Source organism: Candida dubliniensis, chromosome 4 (assembly GCF_000026945.1).
Source record: "Candida dubliniensis CD36 chromosome 4, complete sequence".
Lineage (NCBI taxonomy): Eukaryota > Fungi > Ascomycota > Pichiomycetes > Serinales > Debaryomycetaceae > Candida > Candida dubliniensis.
This window is the reverse complement of record NC_012863.1, coordinates 730,976-756,687: the sequence shown is the minus strand read 5'-3', so window position 1 is coordinate 756,687 and position 25,712 is coordinate 730,976. Positions and strand designations below refer to the sequence as shown.

Here is a 25,712-nt window from a genome sequence, read left to right as displayed (position 1 = left end):
ATTTGATTGAACTGTAGTTAAAACTGATTAAACCCATATTGAATCTTGGTAATAAAGGTGAATTATGAGTCATAGTTTCTATTTATTAACCATAGAAACCTTTGCAAATGGGAATCACAAATATTTTTATGGTTTGGGGAATTCATAAAAAATTAGATAAATTTTTGATTCCAAATTTTTATTCAGACGTTAGCCACTAGGAATTAATAATAACTTTAACAAAATATATTCTTACAGTAATGAGAAGCAACATCATACCATTTCCTTTGGTTCTTTACACAGATGTATATAAAACAAACGTTTCATTGAGGGGATGGGGTATAATAATTGTACATAAATACGAATATAAATATATCTAATAACTTTTTCTTTTGGCTCTGTTTCTTAAACATTTTCATGATTGGTGTCACCACCATTGAAAAATGGCAATTTATCGAAAATACTTCCCTTTTCTCTGTTCCCCTTTGGTACTCTAAACAACCAATAACAAAATACTGTAGCAGCCATATTAAAGACAATAAACACAATGAAAATACCAGTATCTCTACCAAAATTATGAATGGAAATATTCATGAAATTCAAAAATTGGTTAGTCTTATCCATGATACAAAACTTACAGCTATCAGTATCTTCAGGATTCAATAAATACCCACCAGCTATACTAATATAAGCTCCCATATAATCTTGACATTTTTGAACTCCAGGGTTTTGTGGTGGGAAAGTCAAAATTTCCGTTGGTGCACATTTAACATATGAATCCCCCAATCCAATTGACATCATTGCCGATGTTAAATAAGTCAATGGAGTACAACGATAAAGGAAAACCCAAAATCTTGGCATACTGTCTTTTGTAGCAATGACACCACAAAATATCATGGCAATTGTCAATAACAATGAAATCCAATTGGCAGCATAGTCAGCTAATTGATTCCACGAAATACAAAACTGTGCTAAAGTTGAACTGTAAATAAACATCAAAGTCATGATTAACCACATTAATACACCACGATGGGTTACGGCATCGGAATATACAGCATTACGATATAACCCAACAGGATAATACCAAGAAAAGAATGATATTGTGGCTGCCAAAACTTGATAAGGGATTTCTGCTGTAATCTGTGCGGCAACGAATGCCAACCACGAAAATGTTTTAGATGGTCTTTCTCTTGCTTCATATAAATCTCTTTGAGTAACAAACAATGGAACATATTGTTGTGCTAATGTAGTCAACACAACAAACATGGAAAATATCGAAAGCATTTGATTTTTCAAACCTTGCATGGAATTTTGTGATTTATAATATGTGAATCCATTAAACAAGGAACACAACACAGCCATGGCAAATTTAGAATAAATATATGATGGAGTACGCCAGTATTGTTGGAATAATCTATGAACAACAAAAATATATTGTTTCCAGAATGATGCAGCATATGCTTGGTTGGTATCTGGTTCCTTTTCTCCACTTGCCAAACCTGGCAATTCTTCTAAACGATGTAATTCATTTTGTACGGCCCGGTATTCTGGTGAGTTTCTCCAAGTTTCAAAATAATCTTGATTTGCTTGTGTACCAGGAGCAGCACCAATAACACCCAACATCCATTCAGCAGGATTGGCATGTGGTGGACATTTGCTGGCACCATTTCTTTCAAAGTATTCAATCAATGTATGACAATTAGCCCCAAATTCACCAAAATAAACCGTTTCACCCTTTTGCAACAATAACAAACGATCAAATTCTTCCAACAAAATGGCAGATGGTTGATGAATAGTACACAAAATTGCTTGTCCATGGTTGGCCAATTTTCTAATCAACTTACAAATTGACCAAGCGGTTTGCGAATCTAACCCAGAAGTAGGCTCATCTAAAAACACCAACAATTTTGGTCTAGCAACCAACTCAACAGCAATTGTCAATCTTTTCCTTTGCTCAACGTTCAATCCTTCACCAGGAACACCAACAATGGCATCAGCATATGTTCTCATTTCCAACAAATCGATAATTTTTTCAACATACTGATCCTTTTCTGTAATTGATACAGAGCCAGGTTGACGTAAACGAGCAGAAAATCTCAATGCTTCACGAACAGTTGATGTCTCCAAATGTAAATCTTGTTGCTGAACATATCCAATAGATCTTTGGAAAGAACTATCCAATTCACCACCATTTACCATTCTGGTTCCTGAAGTAATAACACCAGTAGTCAATCTTTCCGATAAGGCATTCAATAATGTAGTTTTACCAGCACCTGATGCACCCATCAATGCCGTGACTTCACCAGGTTTGACCCAACCATCGATATTATTAAGAATAACACGCTCTTCAGACTTGATTTGGACAGTATAAGTTAAGTTTCTCCAATGGAAAATATTCGAAGTATCCAATAATTTGCGATCCATATAGTCATAAGAATAATCAGATATTTCCGTGCTACCACTAAAATCTAAAGGTGCCATACCATCCATATATGCTTCTTCATCCTCTTCCATTTTCCTCATTTTTTTGATGTTTTTCTTTCTAAACACCAAAATTTCACCTTTCAGAATGCTTGATTTGTTGGTTTGAACGAAAAATATGGTTGTGCCAAATAAAAATATGATGAATGCCAACAAGACACCAAAATTTCTCCACGCATTAGAATAGGAATAATCAAATGCCAATTTCATATACAAATCACCATCAACTTTAAATTCTCCTGGGATGGCACCAATACTTGCACAAACAACAGAATTCCCTGTTTTAGGATATCCAAATCCACTAGGTACAACATCGCTACAATCAAATACTCGACCATGGAATTCATTAGAAATCAAGGCTTCATAAGCATAGGCCAACGGATTTACCCAACGGATCCATTTACACCAACCAAGCATATATGTGACAGGAATGGCAAATCCACTAAATGTCGACAAGGCAAATAATAAAAGTGAAGATGGAGTCATCGCTTCTGCTAATGAATTGGTGAAGGCTCCAATAGTTCTGAACAAGTGAGACATGAACAACGTGGAACAAAAACTAATCAACAAATAGAAAAAGAAAGCACCAGGCTCTCTTTTGAAATTGACCATGAAATATAATATAAGATTGAATAAAACACTGCAAACAACCTTTAACGGAAAATCAGAAATTATTGATCCTATAGCGTCAGCCATTGGTGGATAAAGGGCATATTCACGATGCTTTTGAACAATAGCTCTACCTTCATACATATTATAAATTTCCAAAACTGATGAATAAGCATTGAAAAGCAATGCATAATACATAACTGACGTCCGGTAATAAAATGAAGATGAAGTCGGTTGTAAATTATAAAATACCGAAGAAAGAATCAACGCCATGGCAACATTACCCGCCACAGTGGAAAATGGTACTATGATATCCCCTCTCATTCTATCCCAATATCTCTTCATAATATAACGTACTTGCATAGGTAAAGAAACGGTGTAGGATGATTTGTTATAAGTATGATTGGCCTTTTTGGCATTATTGGCTTCAAATATTTTTTGTTTTTGATCATAATTTTCACAATTATCCAAATATTCATCAATTTCTTCCAAAAGTGCTTGTCTTTCTGGAGATCTTCTCCAATATCGATAAAACTCTTTTGGAGTTCTTGGGACTAATCTTTCATATCCTGGTTTAATTATTCTTTCTGCAGGGCTAGTAATTGATGTTAAAAAGTCAGGTGTAGTTTGTCTGTCTTGACAAATGAAACCCATTTTTTTGAAATAAGCGGCAGCACGCTGGGACGACCCGAAAAAAATTTGATAACCTTCATACATGACAATGACTTTGTCAAACAAATCGTATGCATTTTGTGAGCATTGATAAATGGCAATTAAAGGGGTATCATTAAGGATGGATGCTGATGTTTTCAACGATGATATGAATTCCAATGCGGTTGCAGCATCTAAACCACGAGTAGAATTGTCCCAACACTGAATTGATGCCTGCACCAATGTCACTTCAGCAATGGAAAGACGTTTACGTTCACCACCAGAAATCCCTCTAATGAAATCATTACCGACTTTTGTATTCTTAGTGTGTGATAAACCATAAGTTGCCATGACAACATCGACAACATGTTTGGCGTATTCATCACGAGAGACTCCCATGGGTCTGTTTTGAGGAGTTTTCATCAAAGCTGCAAACTCAAGAGTTTCTCCAACGGTCAAATTGGGGAAATGGGTTTCTGTTTCAGCACAATAAACTACCTCACCTCGCAAATGATTTCTAATTTCATCTTGGGTGATCCCATCATATGATATTACTGACCCATCAGCTACATGGAATCCTTCTGTACGACATGCGATAGTCTTCAAAAAAGTCGAACAACCAGCTCCTGGTCTTCCTAGCACAACTGTGACTTCACCTGGTTTAATTAAACCTTCCATTGGTTTCAAAATGTCAAAACTATAGTCGTCATTGTGCTTTCTGAATTTGTTGAAAAGATTTCTGGCATATTTTAATACCCCATTTGATACAGTTGTTTGATAATCACTTTCAATGGCATCACCATAAACTCGAAGGTTTTTATAAGCAACACCCAATTTACCTGGCTTGTAATATTCAGAATCACTCTGATATAATTTCCACATATTCTGCACCCATCTTTTCGAGCTGAAAGAAGGTGATTCAGGGTCTAATGTTGGATCAGTCTTGTCTGAAATTGGGTTGATCCCATGAGGGTGCATGGTAGCTGTGGTATAGGTATCATCGTAATGTGATTGGGCTCCTTGAGTCAAAGATCTTGCCAAGTGGTGAATTTGTGCCGATGCACTTTTGTTAAAGCCACTATAATAGCCACGATACGGCTGACCTTGAGATTTGTTATTGTAATAACCCTTGTAAGGCTGTCCTCCTTCTTGTGTTGTCTTGGCCATTTTTTGTTGAAAAAATAAATGCCTATCTAATGACCAATATGTTTTTGTTTAAATCAAATTGAAGGAATAAAAGAATGGAAGTTTTTCTTCTTGAAAAACAAATAAATAACGGTATTGGAAAAGGAAAGTAAAAAAGGGAAGTTTCCAATGAATGTATAAAATTAACCCAAAAAAAAAAAATGAATAAATAATTCAAAAAAAAAAAAGCAATTATAAGGCTATAATGAATTGAGATTTCAATAGGGTGTGAATCTGAAATTAATGGAATACCTTATGGAATAAAGGGAATTAATATATGTATAAAGATGCAAAATCAAGGACGAACGAAAAAAAAAAGAAGGGAAAAAGAGAATGGACCAAAAAATGATTCGAAATAAAAGTTACCTTTTCTTTTTTATTTTTTTCAAGATACAAGAAAAGGGAACTTGGATAATTATATATGAATATAAATGGGATGATGTATCGAATACAAACAAGGTTAAAAACTTAAAAAAAAAATAAATAATACTATTAAACCAAAGACGGATAAACAATTTAGTATATTACCAAATTTGATCTTAAATGTTTAATGATGAGGAGAAGTAGAAAAAAAAAAAAAGAGAAACCAGGAAAAAAATTGTGAACAAAAACAAGTAGTAATTGGAACAAAGAGGGAGTGTCATACTATGAGTTGTTATTGTTTCATTATACTTGGGAAGATCAATAATAAAAGAATTAAGAAACTAAAAAGAAAAAAATAGAGTGGATGGATTTAGAGTATCTGCAAAAGGAATAAATTGAAAGAAACTATTCTTTACAATTGGTAGTGCATTCGAATTTAGTTTGTGCTTTTTTACTTAATTAGGTAATTAAATGGGGTACAAAGTATGAACACATCACAAAGCAATTTATCCTGTTTTTTTTTTTTTTTGTTTTTCCCACTTCATTAATTGAATACAAAATTCAAGTTGTTGATCTTACTACATCAATTCCCACAGCCACTGGTATTGTTATTAAACCAAGAATAAATGTTAGTTTACAGAATATCTAAACTGTCGACAATTCTAAGATTCAATTTTAACTCTAAAGCAGAAATAGTATCACCATCAGGAACAACATAGCATTTTACACATTTGCCGAAAAATAATATGGAAGAGTTAGCAAAAAAGAAAAGAGAAAGAGAAGAAAAGAAACGAATAAATGATATTAGGGTGGAATTAATTAATTAATTGGTACGTTTGATAGGTTAGTAAAGAGTCATTCAATTATTTTGATTGTGTGAATGGACAAAGCGATACTACAATATCAATGTGAAGATTGCAGTCGTGGTGTTAAATACCATTATTATTGGTGAATAATGAAAGTCATTATACTATTTAATTTCTTTAACGTAGTTGTACCTAAACTATTGACTAAACATTAGTAGTCGTTGTTGTATTCTCATGTTAAACTTCTAGTGTGTTATCGATCATTATTTACGGAGTCTTCAAGATAATTCTGAACCAAAGAAAAAAAAAATGAAATGAGATGAGGATAGAATAAAAAGTGGGGGAGGAGTAAGAGGAAACCATAAATTAATAAATTAAATGACTAAAACTAAACAATTTTTCTTTTTTTTTTTTAGTTGTCGTTTCATTTCATATCATTTTCTTTCTACTAGTACTTTTTTTTGCAATTGACACATCACCATGATACCCACCTTCTCTTTCGTTTGTTGGTGGTGCTGGTACAGTAAGTATTACAATATATTATTTTTTTTTTTTTTCCGCCTTATCGATAAAGTGAAGTTTCATTAATTTTCCATTTTGATACCCATTTCCGTTCTTGTGTCATATTGTGGATGAAGAGCTGGGTTACACTTATCTATGTAGTGAAATTTGTTTCTTTGAGCGCATACATGTATTCAACTCGCTTTATGTTAGCCGTGACTATAGCTGGTTGGTTGGTTGGTTATCAATGTAATTGTAACTTGGTCTTTGTTTAGAGGAAACCGAACTAAAGATTAAGAACAAGAAGCAAAACGCAAAAACCAAAGCACATTAATAAAAGAATTTTCCTATATAAGCACAACCAATAATAATGATTAACTAATTCCTGCACATACACAGGAAAGAAGTGGGGCAAAACAAAAGACTTGTTGCTTCTTATATTTTTTCCGAATTCAGTAATACTAAATAATTGATTTTGTGTCAATTTACTATATTGAGATGTTGAGAATGAGAAAATGTATTTGCTAATATGTGGAAAGAGAAAAATTGCTATACCAAAATATACTTTAAGAAGTTGCAAAGAGGAGTTGAAACAATAGAAGAAGGGTGAAGGTAAAAGAAACAAATGAAAGGGGTGGATAGTGGGGTGCCTGTCAAGTAAAACTAGACAGATAATAGTTATCACACGAGTAACACCATGCAGTTTTACGGGATGGGTTAAATTAATAGTTCTGATTAGTAGTAGTAGTAGTTTCTGTAAAGTGCTAACGTTATCTTTCAATTTCTTCTTCCTCAATATGCCTTTGAATTGTATAGATTATGATGACTTCATTTTGGAGAAATATTCTTGAGACATTTTTGACAGTATTCAACCAATTTTTCACGATCTCCTGACAACCTATATCAAAGCCACATATCAGCCTGCAATGTATTAACAAAAGAGGCTTAAATACATCAGTGATAAGCCAATGCAAACGACACAAATTGCACTCATACTTTGAACGTTCCCAAAAAAAAAATGTTAATCAATTTGTCAAAAAATAAGTCGCAAAAAAATAAAACAATTGCAAGAACCGGGAATCGAACCCGGGGCCCAACGATGGCAACGTTGGATTTTACCACTAAACCATTCTTGCTTCCAATTAAGCTATTTGCTTGAATTGTTGGAATCGGAAATGGCTTACTTTCTTAAGTAGCTTTATTAAGATGACATTAAAGTTTCACCATTTTTAATTTTATAAGAAAGAAAGTATAGAAGTCTGTTTTGGTTGACAACACTACAAAAATTAATAAATGGTTTGGCAATTAAGCTTATAATTTAAGTTGATTAATTACAACACAACTAAAAGGGATAGGGAGACGATCAAATTAATTGATCAAAAAGAGATGAAGAAAGATTAATAGTACGGTTGGTAACGTGTTAATGAAAGAGACTCAAATAAAGTTGTTCACCTTAGGCTATATAATCAATCAGTTAATGGAATCGACTTAAATTGTAACCCCCTATGCTATTCTGTATTTACTTTCAGATATGGATTGTTAACAAAAAACAACTTACAAATTCAGTTTGAAGGGATTCCAAAAAAAAAGTTCTTTTTTTCTTTTATTGTACAGCGAACAATACGAGCTTCATGGAAGTTGATTTTTAACAGGTGTAGCAAGAAATTTCTGTTCACATACAGACCAATTAAATCCCTTTTTATTTAAATCACCTTTCAGTTGTATTAACTTAATGCTCGAGCTAGCAGTTATCATCATCACCAAAAATAAAAAAAATTACTCTCTTGCGGGGAATCGAACCCCGATCACGCGCGTGACAAGCGCGTATTCTGACCGTTAAACTACAAGAGAATTCCGACTGAGCTAATCAGCTGAATTGATGTCAAATAATTTTTCCACGTTTTGAAGTGCATAAAATAATGTTAAAAAAGTAAATGATGATTGTTAATCTTATAAAGTGTAGTAAGGAAGCTATGGACAAGATCCAATGTTGATCAAAAATAGTAAACTAGATAATAAGATAGAAGAAAAAACAACTTTACCTAATGGATTCAACAAGAGAGTAAGATGAGTCATAGAAATTGGCTCATGACAATAAATAAATAAGATGGAGAATCAAAAGTATTCAGAGTTAGAGGATCTTGTAGAAAGTGAGGCAGGTTGCTTAGGATATAAAGGATAAAAGAATTTGTGAGTTGCAGTTGGAATGTAGCCTAGATCTATTTCGAATGGTATAAATCCACCTAACGCAGTCACTAATCGTACTTACAATGCGAGTGGTTTTCTAACAATTATAATTATAGGTTGAAAGATATCGTTTACTTCAAAAGATAGGTTTCTTTACAGTTTACAATATTGATTTATAGAAAGTTGATTGCTTTCATATAGATGTAGTATTAGTTTTATTTTCTTTCCCTATGGTCAAGAAAGTTGGTGATGTTTTTAAAAAAATCAGAACAACAAAAACTGTAGCCAACACAGAAACGAATATTGAATATTATGAATAAGATTTTTTTTTCAAGTTCAAAAATAATCATCATTAGGAGGTCTATTTTGTAAAATACTGTTCAACTATCATGTATTATGCTAAATTTATTCCAATGATTGCATCGTGAGATGAATAATAGACTGAATTATGTTAACAAATGAGTATATTCTGGGTTTTTATTTATTGATCTACTCTTTGAAGTTTTCACTAACCTCAAGAAGCTACGAACATGGGAGGTGTTTATTTGTGAAGAAAAAGATTTGGATACAATTTATGTGAAAAATTCATGAAATTTAAGAAAATAATTTTGTTAACCACAGCTAAATTTATTAGACAACATATAAATTTTACAAAATAATTCAAGGATAAAATTTCCAATAATCGTTGATATGACCTTTTCAAGTTGAATATAGATTCTTTACCCTAATTCAGAAACCAGAAGAATTTTAAAAACAATATCTTTACAAAATGTGCATAATTTTTTTGACATCAAAGTTCTCTTGTAGTTTAACGGTCAGAATACGCGCTTGTCACGCGCGTGATCGGGGTTCGATTCCCCGCAAGAGAGATTTTTTTGACTTGCTTTTTTTTTGCAACCTGGTGGTACATTTAATCACTACACAATATACACTGAAACCCAGCGTCAACAACCTCTCTTGTAGTTTAACGGTCAGAATACGCGCTTGTCACGCGCGTGATCGGGGTTCGATTCCCCGCAAGAGAGTAATTTTTTTTTTGATTTTATAAAGTTTGATTTGGCAACCATATTTATAATTATTTATATCAACCTCGGTGTTTTTGCGTTCCAATAAATGAAAGAATGGAGACATTACCAAGAGGATTTTTTAAATGGATTGTCCCAACATTGAAATGTAGCATTAATACTTATTTATCCTTAGGGTTGGATGCATATTTCTTTATTAGATTCATTAGTGTATTACTGCTATTTTTCCTATTTATTGGAACCCTCAATATGGTTATACTTATACCAATAAACTACACTGGTAGTAGCACAGAATATACAGCATTTGGATTGGACAAACTTAGTTTATCAAATATTGCAACCACTAATGTGGCAAGGTTAAATGCCCATTTTTTAATGGGACTAATAACAATAGGGTTCTTCCATTGGTTGATTATTTATGAATTCCAAAGTTATGTGATTATACGACAGTCATACTTGTTGTCACAACCACATAAAGATTCTGTAATGGCTAAAACGTTACTAATTTCAAATGTCCCATCATATTTGCAAAACCATGAAGTATTGAAAACCATTTTCCAAGTAGTACCAGGTGGGATTAAAGATATTTGGGATATAAATGAGTTTGAAGTAATTGACCACCAAGTAGAAATAGCCCAAGATGCTTTGCATTATTTGGAAAAATCTCAAGTATTAGGACTAAAAAAATATTATCGTAAAAAATCACAATGGTGTGGACCCCCAGTGGGTGATTCAATAGAAGAAATTAAAGAATTTATTGAAACCCATGAAACATATTTTTACCCTCCATTATATCTGGGACCAATTAGGATCCCTCAAATTGAACGAACAATTCGTATCACCCTACCAGGATGGTTACGAGTATTTTGCTTTCAAAAACCAATCCCCATGTATGAGTGGTCTCTCCAAACCCTTTCTGAATGCAACCAAAAAATTGACGAAGAAAAACTTAAGCTCACTGAAGGTCAACTCGCCAAACACAGTAAAATATTTATTGAATTCACATCTCAAGAAGGATCCTATATTGCCCATCAATGTCTTTTATCCCAATCACAAGGTTTCCTTGACAAAACAACCATTGAAATAAATCCAAATGATATAATATGGAGAAATGTTTGTCGTAATGATGGCATCGCTTGCAAATTTGAAAAATATTTGGTTACAATTGTTTTTATCAGTATTATAATTCTCTATGTTATCCCAGTGTCATTGATTGGGTTGGTATCACAAATACCATTGCTAACTCAATTATTACCGTTTTTGGAATGGATATATCAATTCCCGGAAGAGGCAAGAGAAACAATTTCTGGGTTCTTACCTTCAATATTACTCGGCGTCTTGACTGAGATGGTGATGATCATTTTCAGATTTCTAACATATTTCAAAGGAAGAACAACTGGTTGTGAAGTTGAAATTGACTTGCAAAAATGGTACTTTGCATTTTTGTTTGTACAACAATTTTTAGTTGTCACCATTCTGTCAAGTGTCACAGTAATATTAAAACAAATAATTGATCAACCAACTTCCATTCCAGTATTGCTTGCCACCAATCTCCCCAAATCAGCCACATTTTTCTTTCAATATATATCCCTCCGAGCATTTGCATTCTGTGGTAATAACTTCTTAAGAATCAGTCCATTAATCCAGACATTAATAGTTCACAAATTCATCGACATTACTCCACGACAAAAGTTCAATCGTATCACCAATTTACCTAAAATAAAATGGGGCACAACATTTGCCGTGTATTCAATCTATGCTTGCATTGGAATTTCATATTCAATAATTTCTCCACTAATTTCAATATTCATCATTTTCTTTCTAAACTTGTCAATCTTGTATTACAAGTATGCACTCAAATATGTATACAATCATATCAACGAATCAGAAACAACCGGAAGACTATACCCCACAGCATTGCTTCATCTTTATACCGGTGTTTATTGTCTTGAATGCTGTTTAATTGGTGTTTTCTTCCTTCTGAAAAACGATAAAGGTGGATACCCCATGAGAGTGCAAGGTTGGATCATGACAGGAATATTGATCTTGACAATTTTTGCCAATACAATTATTTACAATCGGTATACCCCTCATTTTTCCAATTTGCCAATTCTATCAGATAAAGCATTCAAAGATGGAATAAAACCAATATCAGAAAGCAATAGTCCCAGCACTGACGATACATATTATCTGAATCACAAATTGTTGTATCTCCATCCAGCATTCAAATATGAAAGCCCCAAAATATGGTTACCAAAAGACCCCCACGGATATACAGATTTGCTACTACAAAAAATGTTGACCAGGTCTCAATTTGAAGGCGAAAACGATGGTGCGCAAGTCCAACTTGGTAAATTTTTCAGCTCCTTAAAACTAGTAATATCCGAGGCTCCGCCTGATTACAAATGATCGTCAAGACGTTTTTTAATTTGTAAATGTTTGTAAATAAACTTCCAAGTATATAGAAGTTTTAGACGTCGTTGTGCAAGTTGTGCCTTGTGTTCTTTTATTCGTCCAGAAAGCCAGATTTTCTTTATGCGGGTCTCTTCTTGTTTTAAAACAATTACCCCTTGCTTAATAGGTATTGCTTGACCCGCTTTAAAAGCAAATCCAGTAACAACCGGAACAAACTGAGCTTTATTCTTCAATATATTTTCAATATTTGTCAATTTTAGCCATACACAATCATCAGGAATCATATTTTCACGGAAAATTTCTATGTTACCATATTTATTTCTTGGGAGAATCAACTTACCATTATCTGGTGATTTAGTGACTTTCAATTTGATATAGGGACATGTTTGGCTGAAACTGTATAATTTCACTTGATTTAAACTGGGATCGTTAATTTCATTTTGATTATATAACCGCTTATTGTATATGGTTCGAGGAGTTGCCTTAGCTAGCTTTATGGGAATTTCACCAGGTTTAATTGAACGTCCAAGAAACTTCCACTGCTGTTCAGATTTACCAACAAGTAAACTATTTTTGAAATAAACTGGTTCCTTTTTATTGTTTATTTTGATTTGTTTAACGGGTTTAGTTTCCAGAATGATCACTTCGTTATACCTAAGTGTCGAAGGCGTGATAAAATTAGGACTATTTTTCATTGCAGTAAAACTTTCAGGAATCGTGTAATTAGTCATTGCCATTTGCATGAGACTTTCTAATTCTCTGTTGTCGTCAGTAGTGTAGTTTTTAGTTCTATTGAAAATACGCAACAATGATTGGAGTAGTAATGCAGCTTTCCCCAAGTCAGTTCGCAAATCTAATCTATTAAACCATCTATAAGAAATATCTTTCATATATCTTGAGCTTACATCAAGTATTAGGTTTTCCGAATTGAAACTCAAGACATAATACATTGACATTTGGCAAAGCTGATTTTGGATAGGGTAAAATTGATCAGTAAAGCTTTGTGATAACGTGCCACCATAACGTTTAATTCTAAGTAATCTTTTATCTTCTTCATAAAAGCATTGGGTTTCCATAACTATTATTTCAGATGGATCCAAAGGGTTGATTAATTCTGTCCAAAAGGAAGGATATAACAAATCATTGTCTTTATTTACTTTCAAAATGTCATTATTTAATTTTGGTTGAGTGTTGGTATTTTTAATTGATAGTAGGGGGATGGAAAAGACTAAACGACTTTCAAAACCCAAAGCACCCAAAATTGCTGTAAAGATTTGTGCCCCTGTATCCCTATTATGTTGAAACTTTTTAATTACTGATAATAAATCTGACTCATTTGTGATATTCTTTGCATTATTAGGGAACCTTTGAGGATCAGATGAATATCCGAGAACTCTCATTCCATTTGAATCATGTTTAAAATTTTTTCGAAACCATTTAATTAGATACTTGAGAATATATACCAATTGTTCATCAGCAGATTGAGTATCTGTATTCTTTTTAAATTTTTTGTATACTTTTTTAACTTGATCTGGAATCAATTTTTTAAGCAACTTTTGAACTCTTTTGGATCTCATTAACTGATTTCTAAATCTGGCATGAATTATGTACGATACCATACTCAAGTAATGAATACTGACACGCTTTTGTTTCTCCCTAATTAATTGTTTTATCCTTTCCTTTCTTTGATGATCGATTTCGTTTTGTTGTATCGTGATTGAAAACTCTGAAGGTGCTGGGTCGACAACATTATCAAGAAATACATCTTCCCAATCAGACTCATTTAATTCAATATCAGAATCTTCTTCTTCTTCTTCTACTACTTTAGCCCTTTTAGTTGGGGGTTCGTCATAATCACTTTCATCATCACTTTGAACAAAAAGTCCTCCTTCTCTCATGATGAAAGAAATTGAAAGAGCATTTTGAGCAAAGCAATTCTGTTGGTGAAAGTTTTTTCTTTTTCTCAAAAACTTGAAGAAAAATGTAGATTACTAAAACTACCATATAAATCTTTATAGTAAACAACTACTCATTGACTATATTACTTATACTTAAATATTCTGGTATGAGTGACCATTGATTAGTTCGACTTGGTAATGTATCATGTCCATATACTGTCAACTTCTGAAAATTGCCTACTGGAATATAGGTTACTGCAGTTTTCACTTCACCAGTTTCTTTATCAGACACCAAATGTTCTGATTTATTGAGGACATAACCCTTAACATTATATTTATCCAAATCTAAAGTTTTACCAACTAATTTGCATCCTCGAAAATAAGCCACATCTAACAGTGTACCATCAGGTTGGATTTCTTGTGTCTTTGATGGAGTGAAATATTCTTCAGTGTTTGCTGGACCAGAGTATTGAATATTCATTGGAATTACCGAAGCAACAACCTCTTTGGCCAATTCATTAGTGGTTTTTATCGTAGACATATTGAATTAAATTATATGAATATTCAAATCAGGTAATTACTATAATGATGACGACAGAATTTGTCAAGACTTGATATTTTTTTTTGGTTCTTGTTATGAAGCTGACGCGCGTCATAAAATGAGATCAAGATGTAATGTGTGGAAATACCACCCCCAACGGACAGAGTTGACGCGTTGAATAATACAGCTACTAAGGTTCAACACATAGTAATTGCAAGATACGGTGCTGGGCATGCAAAACTAATAAAACAAATTTAACACAAGAGGAGGGAATGGGTTAGTGTATGCAAGAAGTGACCTAAGTTATTTTGGTATTTTTTTGAGAGATTCACGATATGAAGAGTTGGAAGAGAGAGAAAGTACTTTTAACTATGGTCTCCATGAATGGAATAAAAGTAGACTCAAGCTAACAAGGTCTTATAAGAGAAATCAGACAATCACATGTCACAACTTAATTACTGTTTGTAATATTAGATTGGTAAACTATAGAGTATATTCGCGAGATACGGAAAATGGTAGTTGAACAATAGACATTATTTCATTTTTAAATGGGTTAGTTTGATATCCACTTTGGCAGGATTGACAATCATATATTAATTCCAACAAAGACAACATTCTTGCTCTTTCCCGGTGCAACAATAAAGAAAAACAACATCATTTATTCTTTTGTTTTATGTCTTTTTTGCAGCTATTGTTATTTTTGTTATCACAATTGGAGTCTTTCACTTATTTTATGTACGTCACGCATACATGTATGTTTTCTTATATTTTGCTTTATGGAACTAAACATAATCTGAAAAACTTGTAGGTGTGAAGTGAAGTGAAGTGAAGTGAACAATACTAGACAACAATAATTCTGCTAAATAGAATTCTGGGTTTTCAATATGTAAGGTCTATCCGGAATTATGCACCAAGTGATACTTTTCTGGGTGAAATTGTTAACATAAAGCAAATGCCAACTTTCCAAAAATTCCAAGATATAAGATTTGCTTGGGTATTCATTTTTTAAAAAAACCGAAAGTGAAATATAGATTTTAGCAGATAACAGTTTTTTAAAATCGTATTCGACTAATTTCACCATGGCTAACCCAAAAACAACAAAACCACACAAATCATCAATCTAATCTGTAGAAGTATCAAAATAAATTTAAGATAAAGACTCTTGAAGAGAATTTTCCTTTCAAAATAATTTCACCTTGCACAAAAGTTTACTTTCTGTCATTATCTATTAGCCACAAATAAAACTTATATACTATTTGTAATGAAATTTACTCAAATTGCTGCAGTTACCTTTCTTGCTTTGTCTTCCCAAGCTGCTATTGTTAACAATGAAGCTCAAGGCTATTAAGAGAGATGAGATTTCTTCGATTGTTCAAGAAAGTGTTGCTGAAGGAGAAAAGCTTACTCCTGAAATCGTTGCATTTCTTCAAAAAGTTGCCCCTTTAGTCATTGAGGAGCTTATTAAGGTTTCTCCTTTACTTATTGCTGGTCTTGTTTAATGAAAAAACTAGACGAGGATTTTATTTGATGTTTTATTTAAGTTAAAAATATTTTAGTTTAATCAGGTGGTTATTTTTGAAACACTTGCTATTGTAAATTTTATTGTTTATTTGTTTTATGTACTTTTTTTTTATATTAATATTATAAGGCTTTGTTTATGCTATCATTTGTGTTTAATTTGTTAAATATATTGTAAATTGTCCAAACTCCACGTTTACAGACAAACCCATTTTACAATAGAACTTACAATCAGAAAGAAATAGAGAATAATAAAAAAATGAATATCTATGTATTACAAAATGCCGTTCTTTCAACTGACTAAAATTTATGTCAATGTGTTGGAATTCACACGGCAAATGCAATGTAATTGGTGGTTCGGGTATAAGTGTAACTTGATTACGTTGGACATATGTACAATTTCACGCACAAAGACTTATCATAAACATTCGGGACATGAAGATTTCATTTTAGATCAAATAAATGTAGGTTGTGCGTATTTGGTATTCTTAGATCTGGTGCGAAGCTTGTACAAGGCCCTTCATTATTAGATTACTTATCTTTCAGTTTTAATTTCTCATTCTTTAAATGGGTCGAGTTTCTTTCTTTATTGCGCTTGATAGTATTTCCATTATCATCAAATTGCTCTCTTTGCACATTTTTGAGAAACAATAAAACCAAAATAATACACAAAATGGTTTAAACAGAAAACTAGATTGTGCACCTGTCAGTTGAAATGCGTTAAAACTCTCTAAACTCCGTATCTTGCATTGAATCTAATTTGAACATTCTAGCCACTGGTATTGCTAACCGTAACGGTCACTCAGAGAAACTAACTGGGCATGTAAATCCAAAAACTGCAACCGGTTTTTTTAGCCACAGTAGCCACAAAAAAGCATTAAAAACCGATTACGGAGAGGTGGAGGAGTATTCACTCAATCCAGAAACAACGCCATACCTCAATTACACAGTTACAATAGTACAAAGGAATCAATGCAATATTTAAATCTTCATTGTTAAAAAAGGAGGAAGGAATTCAAAAAGACATACCATTACCAATAAATATCTTTAGTAGTAGAGCAGAAATGGTCAGCCCACCATTCAATTTGAGCCATATCAACGAGTAAAGGGATATTTTTTTTTAAAAAAAGAGTTATCTAACATATACGGTTCTGTTGAAATTTTTGGGTATAAATAGAGCTATTTAGAACCTTGAACAGTAGATTTTTTTTTCATTTATTTGTTTATTCAACAAAACAACTTACTACCAATCTTCAATTTATCCAAAAAATGAAATTTTCCAAAGTCGCTTCAATTGCTTTCCTCGCTTTATCCACTCAGGCTGCTATCGTTCAAAACAATCAAGAACCAACCAAGGTCAAAAAGGATGTTGTTGTTGGAGGTGCTAATGGTGATGGTAATGGTAATATTCTCTCTCAAAGAGAATACAATTATGATGTTCTTGCCAAAGACGATGAGATCTCAACTATTATTTCAATTATAACTAGTGCCCTTACTGATGTTTTACCAGAACTCATCAAGATTATCAGTGGTCTTTTGGGAGATGGATCTTCTCCTAGTGGAGCTCCTGGTTCGTTAGACTTGCAAAAAATAATTGACGATGTCATTGAGGAAATCAAAAAGATCCTTCCTCAAACTGTCTTAGCTGTTCAACAAGGTTCAAGCAAAGTAAAGAGAGATGCTGCATCAGATATTATTCAGGAATTCATTAACGAGGGAATCAAACTTACCCCTGAAGTTATAGCTTTCCTTGAAAAAATTGTCCCTCAAATTATTGGTGCAATTATCAAGGAAGCTCCTCAACTTATTGGAGGATCTTCTTGAGCTATCTACAGAGTTTGGTTAAGCTAGATGTTTATTTTATCGTGTCTCTTTTTTATTCACTTATGAGTTGTTAATATACTTTATCAGATATATGTTTTCAGATCTAATAACCATTAAACTGGTTATCTTTTTTTATACTTGTTATATTGCTATACAATAAAAAGCATTCAATTTGCAATCGTACTCCATTGTAATATTAAGTAAAGACCAGGCAATCTCATGTATTCGCTCAAGATGCAAAAACAAAATAATATACTGTGAGTAATTCAAGTATCAGATTATAATTTTCCAGTTGTAACCTAAGAAATTCTCTTAACTTTTTACAAAAAGAAAGAGTATCTCGGAACAAAAAGTGATAAATCAAATTGTTTACAATGGAGGATTAGATACCTTTGTAATATATATTTTCATCCCCTAAATATTCTTCCGAAATAGGAATGCTTATCCATATTCATTGTTTAATGTGAAAAAAAAAAAAAAAAAAAGAATTCTAAATAATGATACTTAGTATTGCCTGATATCTTGTTGCAGTAACAAATACCCTCAAGGATAATTTCCAGTCAAGTCGTCGGATACAATATATATATACAACTGATCAAATATCCTTTGTATTAAATAGGGAGAAATTAGAAGTAGTCTAAGGTTTCCATATATCACTTTATTGTTAAGTATTGTTAAAAAAAAAGATCATTGTTAATAAAGCCTGTCAACTATTGTTTCTTCAACAATAGGATTATAATTGGTTGATTGATGGGAAGCCGCACGTCAAAATAATTTATCCGAGTAGTGATGTAAGTGTTAAACGATTGCTTAGCAATATCAATGAGTTTTAAATATGCAAAATCGAACAAGATACATTATTAGCTTCAATAAATATTGGCCATTTGCTTGTTTTTCTTTGTATTATTGTTAGTTTGAAACAAGCATGCAAGATATACATACAATCAAGACCAATAACAAGTGCTCCACTTATTCTATGTTCAAGTTGTTCCATTTTTCAATGATGCAAATCTAGACAAATATCTAGATATTACTTGAGCTCAAATTTCATTTGTTTGATTTAAAAATAACAGGAGATGTTGTCTCCCATTACAAAGATATGCAGTAGAATCAGGCAACAATTCACTTACTGAGTAGCTTTGTTGTTAGTAGCAGAGGAGTAGGGATATTGGAAGGAATATCCCTTAATCAATGTAGTAATTGAAATTTTAGTTATAAATACCTACCAATAACTAGATTGAATTGCCTTTTGAACTTTACTTTCTAATTGATTACCAAATCAAAACTCATTATAGAAAATGAAATTCAACCAAATTGCTCCTGTTTCTTTATTCATCTTAGTATCTCAAGCACTTTTCTTTCCTCGTAACTACAATGCAACACTCACCGAAAACTTGACTTTGAGCGCTACTGCAAATACTGCTACTGTTGCTAATGGTACTACTGCTGTTACAACTATTTGGTAGAATTGCTACTCAGACACGCTCTTGTTATCGATAGTTCGGTTTGACTTATCTTGTGAGTACATTTGCTTCACTAGATGAATTGATACTTTTTGTTTTTACCTCATTTATTTTCGGTCTATGGCTTTGTAGACACTATTAGAGGCTTACCCTCAATAATGTGTCATTCCTATTATTTTTATAACTTTTACATAAATATACATTATTATGGCTTGAAAAATATCTGCAAAGAACACCACAGGCTTTTTCTTCTCATTTACTATACACTGAAGCATACGAAATTTTTCATCAACCCAAAGTAAAGCATTTGAAAGCAAGCCACATTGTCAGTACTGAATCATGATTGAATTTTCTTTTTTCCCTAATTTGGTTATCTTTTTTTACCGAAAGCTTTATCTCTTTGAAACATATAACGAAAAACCATTTCTCACATGACATTAAAAGAATGAATTAGCTAATCTCTTGAAATGTATATTTAACCACAACAGACTGCCACGTTTTGATAATAATAATTTCAAAAGAACTAAGCCTCACTCAAAAGCCACCATTAATTAGTTCGTCAAATGCGATAAAGCCTCACTGGTTCCAAAAAACATGGGGATTTGTGTGGTTTCCCCTTGAACTAAACTATAATTTGATCAAACCGGGAAAGTGCAAACGCAAGAGTCTGAGCTTAGTTTAGTTTGTGTAGTGGCATCAATATGGTGTGATAACGGCTGTTTTGTATATGTCAACTCTAATAATATACGACAGAAAACAGAGTTGCAGCAAATGCCCAAAAACCTCGGAGTCGTTTTACCAAAGAATTCTTAATACAATAATTGTTTACAAAGTTTATAAGGCTGTATATTAGTTGCTAAATTATTTCTGGTATAATACCTAAAAAAGAATAAATCCATCAAGGCGCAAAGGTGAAACATTTTTAAAGTATCGTCTTAAAAATCAACTAAAGCTGCTACACAACAAAACCCAATATTCCTTTTTTTTTTTTTTTCAGTACGTCAACTGAACAACAAAGAATACAAAGAGCGGTCCTTATATATGAATTAAAGTATTTACATATACTGTTTAAAAACTTCAAAGCTCAGGCGTTCATGAAAGTATCATTTTGACGGTGGTACGAAGTTTAAATCTATCTTCTATTGCGCAATTTAATACCGTTTAAGAAAGAAAGAAGAAATGTTTCGTCGTACACGGAGGGAATCAAACCTTATTCCAAAACTAAATTTTGTTATACTGTGGACAAATATGAAATGTGGTTCTCTTTCTTATACTATAGTCAATCGGTCTATTTGAGTAGAAAGAATTGTATTGTTTCCCACATCATCATTACCCTTTAATCCAACGTTAAACAGTCAGAAAATATTGGAATATAAATATAGCAATAGATATTTCTTGATTTGAAAAAAAAAATTGTGCCTTCTATAATTTATTCTCCACTCCAATCAACCCCAAATCCTCAAATATGAAATTCTACAAAATTGCTTCTTTTGCTTTTCTTGCTTTGTTATCACAAGCTGCTGTTGCTCAATATGATTTAGAAACCAAAAGAGATGTTGTCGCTGCCAATGCTGATGGTACTGTTGGTTTCAACTTAGTTGATAAAAGAGAAGTTACTGAAGGAGAAATTTCTAAAAGATTTGCTGAACTTCTCCTTATTCCAATTATTTTGGTTGCCATCAAACATGCTTTACCTGAAATTATCAAGGTTGCAAGTGCCCTTTTGGAACATTTGCCTGATAGCGGAAGTGTTAGTGTCAATGCTACTTTGCTTGCTGAGATCAGTGCTGGTCATGAACCAGATTTGATTAATCAAATTGTTAATCAAGTTTCAAACAACCTTCCTCAAGCAATTACCACTGTTCAACAACAACAACAACAACAGCAATCTCAAAAGGTCAAGAGAGACACCATTGGTGATATTGTTAACGAAATCATTGCTGAAGGAGAAGTTCTCGCTCCAGAAGTTGTTGCATTCCTTGAAAAGGTTCTTCCACAAGTTGTTGATGCTCTTTTGAGACTTGCTCCAGCTCTTCTTGGCGGTCTCGCTTAGGCAAAATAGGATTAATCTCTTGCCTTCCTTTAGATTTTGAGTTGATCTCAATGTGCTACTTATCAAATTGGTTTTGCTTTGAAGTAGCAACCAGATGTTTGAATTCTTGCTCTATTGCTTTTTGCTTATACGTTTGTCTTTTTATTTTGTCTTTTAGATTATTATTTTAGATTCTTTTGGTTTAGCTTGGTCTGAACTTTATTTATTTATTTGTATACTTGTTTCGCTGACTCTCGTTTTTTTTATGTCAATATATATATATATTAATTATTCAAAATTCATCTTGGAGAAGTTCTTAATTTCAACTTCCTATACTTGCTGATTTACATTTTTAAAATGGCAGAAATTTTAAAAAATGCGGGTTTCCATATTTGATGAATGAGGTTTTTAGGGGCATACATTTTTGTCTTCACCAAGAATAAAAATTGTCAGTACTTGCCCAAAAAGCTCATAGTTTTCGGCAATTCTTGCTTTTTTTACAGCCGTACCACAAAGCACTTTAAAGCCGTTGAAAAGTGGTTCGTAATAATTTGCTAAACACTTGCGCAAACTTCTGCAGATTATAGTGTTAGACAGTTGGTATTCTTAAAAAATTGGACAAGCCATCAGATAACCCTCAAACACACATACGTTACAAACACCGCAGTTGCTGCACGTAAACAGTCAATGTTATGGGATAACACTTTGGTAGAATACAGGAATCATGAGCAAATTATATGCTACTCGAGGAATGCCATGGCAGGGTATATAAAACGTTTTTCAAGACTACTCTCCATTTATAATTGTTTGTTTTTAATACTTGACTTTGTTGCCATTTAGTATAAGAACTTATTTTAGAATTGACAATGAATATGGTATGGGAGTTGCCCATGAATATATAGCAGACAAACGGGATTCAAATTACAAGGGGACACCGCATAACACAGAACCATATTATCATCTATCAGTGGAAAAACTGTATTAATCAGATTTAGAATTTGACATAATTCATTTCACATTATCAAGACTATCCTTATCTCGAGTGATAACATGTAGATAGGAAATGGTGTTGCGTATAAAATGACTCTCTGTAGGTTAAAAGTTGCCACTTTATTTTAAAGAAACGCCAAAAAATATCTGTTCAATGTTGTTGTCATTTTTTTTTTTCACCACTACCAAGCCATTTTTTTTTTGGGTTTTCAGGATAAGGTAGAAAATATTTGTTGGCGCCAGTATTTTAACAAAAGGTAACACAACTTTTAATGGGCTTATTCACAAATGTAACATAGAAAACGCGGAATACGAATTTGGTTGGTTCATTTCCCTTTCAAGAGTCTATGGTTACGTATCTATTTCTCTATAAGAAATACCTATTGTTTTGGTAAAAATGTAGTTAATGAATTGAGAGATTTTTTTTTTTTTGCATTCTTATCCATAAGCAATGGAAGTACAATAGGGTTTAATTGAACACTTATTAGGTCAAGCCAAACAGTTTTTTAAATACGAAATGAATGTTCTTTTCTAATCTTGTTGTCATGGTATTCATCTTACCTTATTCAATAAACCTGTTACAACACTGAATGGAAGCGTCAAAGAAACAGATTCATAAATTAGCGACGGTGAAGATACCATACATCTTGATCCTGTCAATGGGATGCATGTATAAGCTCAATGTACAATTGTTGACAGGTTTTCAAGTTTTAATACTTTTGTGGTTATTTCTGGGTTTTGTGTTATCCCCTTTGTTGTTTGTCTATATGAAACATGCATGAGTTGTATCATTCAAGAATGTTAGTTGACTTGCAGGAGTGCTCAATCGCCATTCATCACCGTTATTGAAAAATAGGGTTATTTTGTACATAATACGCCTCCGATATAAAAACTCCCCTACATACCCAGTTAGAAATATTATTTGCTCTCAATTTTTCGACTACACTATTGAATTAAATTTAGCAACAACATTACTGTTGAATGGGAAAACCTCCCCCTAATGTGTTAGATAACTAACAATACAGAGTCACTTTTACCAGGTACCGATAAAACAAACAAATTGGTCCTCTCCCCTCAAAAAAAAAAAGAAAAACTCCAAAAAAAACAGCCCACTTTTTGAGCCCCTTGTTAAAAAAACAACAACTAAACCTCACAATAAAACCAATGATTATTCCTAATTCAACCTATTGTTATACTCCTGTTGTTGTTGTTGATGTTGGCAAATTTTTTATATCAAATACACGTAAACAAATCAGTTTTCACAAATCGACAAACGAATTTGAATTCTGGAAATGGAAAAAGAATCTATCTAGTTCAAGTTTTAGCGAAGCAATTTTTTTTTTCTTCAACAGCTAATAGAATAATTTCACAAAATAGTTTAAGGTCATTTTGCTGATTAGTGATATATGGTTTCACTAAGATGAAGCTTCTATTCCTTATTCCCTAGTACTCTGTATTTTAAATAAGTAAAATTATTCCCAGAGTGTCCCCATTGTTAAAAAAAGCAACAATTCACTTAAACCCGACACCTAAAATATTTGGCTATTGTTGTAGATTAGAACCTCATTGATCCCGATACATTGTATTCAACTCACGCGTGTTTTGGAGATAATCACTAGCGAGTAACACATATTTTATAGAAGTTTCCAGCCACTATTTTGTAACTATCATTTTCAAATTGCTTAAACTGTTGGCTTTACTATCAGTGTTTTCATGTGAAATGGTGTTTCTCAAAGCCTTAATACAACTCGGATATCACAACCTTCAAAAAAAAACAAAAAGCCAACACTCCACTACTCGTCTGACACGGTTAGGAGTCATTTCTAGACTTTCCTGTAAAACAAAAAAGAAACATTGTTGTATACCCATGGTTCTCCAAAAAAAATAAAAACAACAACATACTTTGAACGAGATACACAAAGTGTTAATCACGGCGATGACGCAAAAACTTAAAATAGACTGCAAAAGCGCTTAAACTTGTAAAGCCCGTTTACAAATAGTGCAGGAAATATTGATTTAATCAAGACAAAAATATATTCGTCAACCATTCAAAACAAATTGCACCCAATAGGATTGGTATATACTGATTAAATTGCATGAAAGAAACCTTTACAAAGATTTTATTTACTCCTTTTTGTTTTATTATTGTCATCTTTTTGTTTTATCATTGTCATCTTTTTTGTTGTAGCTGTCTTGTTAGTTTTAAATCGCTTCTCAGAGTAAAAGTATAAATACACCAAGCAAACCATCCTTTTTTTGATTTCTCTTCTTTTTTTTTTTTTTTTTATAATTCCTCTCTACAACATAAAACCTTCCTTTAGTTTACTGCCAACTATTTGCCATTCGTTAAAATGAAATTTTCCAAGATTGCCTGTGCTGCCGCTTTTGTTTTATCTTCTCAAGCTGCTATCATTCACCATGCTCCAGAATTCAACATGAAAAGAGACATTGCGACTGCTGATCCTGTTGTTGCTGAACCTGACGTTTCTGTAGCTGCTAATGTTGACACTTCTATTGCGAAAAGAAGTATTATTGGAATTCTCACAGCAATTCTTAACAATGTTCCACAAATAATCAATGTCATCACGACTATTATCAAATCTATTACAGGAAACAAGAGAGAAGATATTGATTCTGTTGTTTCTGGTGTCATTGCTGATATGCCATTTGTTGTTAGAGCTGTTGACACTGCCTTGACATCTGTTGCTTCTACCAAAAGAGATGGAACTAATGATGATGTTACTAATGCCATCGTCAGATTGCCAGAAATTGTTGCTCCTGTTGCTACTGGTGTTCAACAAACTGTCGAAAACGCCAAGAGAGACGGTGTTGAAGACATCGGTCTTAATATTGTTGCCAATTCCCCAAGACTTGTTTCTGATGTTATTGGAGGTGTCCTGGAAACTGTTAAACAAGCTAAAAGGGATAATGCTGAAGATATTCTTACCAAGGTTCTTCAAGAACTCCCAGATATTATTTCTAAGGTATCCAACTCTACATTGAAAAACAGTCCACCATTTAAAAGAGATGCAAACACAGTCACTCTTAGCAAATTGATCAAAAAAAGTATTGAAACGATCGGTGTTGAAAATGCTGCTAAAATGGTTTCAAAAAGAGATATTTCTTCTTTAATTGCTGAATACTTTGAAGAAGCTTAGATGTTACACAAAGAATTTTTTTTAAAAAAAAAATTGCCTTCTACAAGCTTAATCTTTTATTCCATAAGTCTTGTGACAATTGTTGT

General features: G+C 32.8%; 7 protein-coding genes and 4 non-coding genes across 11 annotated transcripts, besides 1 other annotated feature; 6 read left to right on the top strand and 5 right to left on the bottom strand. All coding sequences in view use genetic code 12, as the record gives it.

Moving 5' to 3' along the window:
* Window positions 1–384: 384 nt before the first annotated feature.
* CDR3 (ATP-binding cassette (ABC) transporter, putative) lies at window positions 385–4,887 on the bottom strand (the record flags this gene model as incomplete). The annotated part of the gene is made up of 1 exon (XM_002419945.1): window positions 385–4,887. The coding sequence occupies one exon, from the start codon at window positions 4,885–4,887 to the stop codon at window positions 385–387; it is 4,503 nt and encodes a 1,500-aa protein (XP_002419990.1).
* A 2,753-nt stretch (window positions 4,888–7,640) lies between these two features.
* On the bottom strand, window positions 7,641–7,711 carry tRNA-Gly (GCC). The gene has a single exon. It is a non-coding gene; the product is annotated as a tRNA-Gly (tRNA).
* Window positions 7,712–8,354: 643 nt separating this feature from the next.
* tRNA-Asp (GTC) lies at window positions 8,355–8,426 on the bottom strand. Its single transcript has one exon. It is a non-coding gene; the product is annotated as a tRNA-Asp (tRNA).
* Window positions 8,427–9,559: 1,133 nt separating this feature from the next.
* tRNA-Asp (GTC) lies at window positions 9,560–9,631 on the top strand. The gene has a single exon. It is a non-coding gene; the product is annotated as a tRNA-Asp (tRNA).
* Window positions 9,632–9,715: 84 nt separating this feature from the next.
* Window positions 9,716–9,787, top strand: tRNA-Asp (GTC). Its single transcript has one exon. It is a non-coding gene; the product is annotated as a tRNA-Asp (tRNA).
* Window positions 9,788–9,883: 96 nt separating this feature from the next.
* On the top strand, window positions 9,884–12,196 carry CD36_43310 (sporulation-specific protein, putative; the record flags this gene model as incomplete). Its single annotated transcript, XM_002419944.1, has 1 exon — window positions 9,884–12,196. One exon carries the CDS (start codon window positions 9,884–9,886, stop codon window positions 12,194–12,196), a length of 2,313 nt encoding a protein of 770 aa, XP_002419989.1.
* On the bottom strand, window positions 12,187–14,100 carry CD36_43300 (DNA repair protein RAD34 orthologue, putative; the record flags this gene model as incomplete). The annotated part of the gene is made up of 1 exon (XM_002419943.1): window positions 12,187–14,100. The coding sequence occupies one exon, from the start codon at window positions 14,098–14,100 to the stop codon at window positions 12,187–12,189; it is 1,914 nt and encodes a 637-aa protein (XP_002419988.1).
* A 127-nt stretch (window positions 14,101–14,227) lies between these two features.
* On the bottom strand, window positions 14,228–14,641 carry CD36_43290 (conserved hypothetical protein; the record flags this gene model as incomplete). Its single annotated transcript, XM_002419942.1, has 1 exon — window positions 14,228–14,641. One exon carries the CDS (start codon window positions 14,639–14,641, stop codon window positions 14,228–14,230), a length of 414 nt encoding a protein of 137 aa, XP_002419987.1.
* A 109-nt stretch (window positions 14,642–14,750) lies between these two features.
* Window positions 14,751–15,223: a mobile genetic element.
* Window positions 15,224–17,428: 2,205 nt separating this feature from the next.
* CD36_43280 (conserved hypothetical protein) lies at window positions 17,429–17,983 on the top strand (the record flags this gene model as incomplete). The annotated part of the gene is made up of 1 exon (XM_002419941.1): window positions 17,429–17,983. One exon carries the CDS (start codon window positions 17,429–17,431, stop codon window positions 17,981–17,983), a length of 555 nt encoding a protein of 184 aa, XP_002419986.1.
* A 2,928-nt stretch (window positions 17,984–20,911) lies between these two features.
* CD36_43270 (conserved hypothetical protein) lies at window positions 20,912–21,499 on the top strand (the record flags this gene model as incomplete). The annotated part of the gene is made up of 1 exon (XM_002419940.1): window positions 20,912–21,499. The coding sequence occupies one exon, from the start codon at window positions 20,912–20,914 to the stop codon at window positions 21,497–21,499; it is 588 nt and encodes a 195-aa protein (XP_002419985.1).
* A 3,320-nt stretch (window positions 21,500–24,819) lies between these two features.
* Window positions 24,820–25,626, top strand: ECE1 (cell elongation protein, putative; the record flags this gene model as incomplete). Its single annotated transcript, XM_002419939.1, has 1 exon — window positions 24,820–25,626. The coding sequence occupies one exon, from the start codon at window positions 24,820–24,822 to the stop codon at window positions 25,624–25,626; it is 807 nt and encodes a 268-aa protein (XP_002419984.1).
* Between the last annotated feature and the right edge of the window lie 86 nt (window positions 25,627–25,712).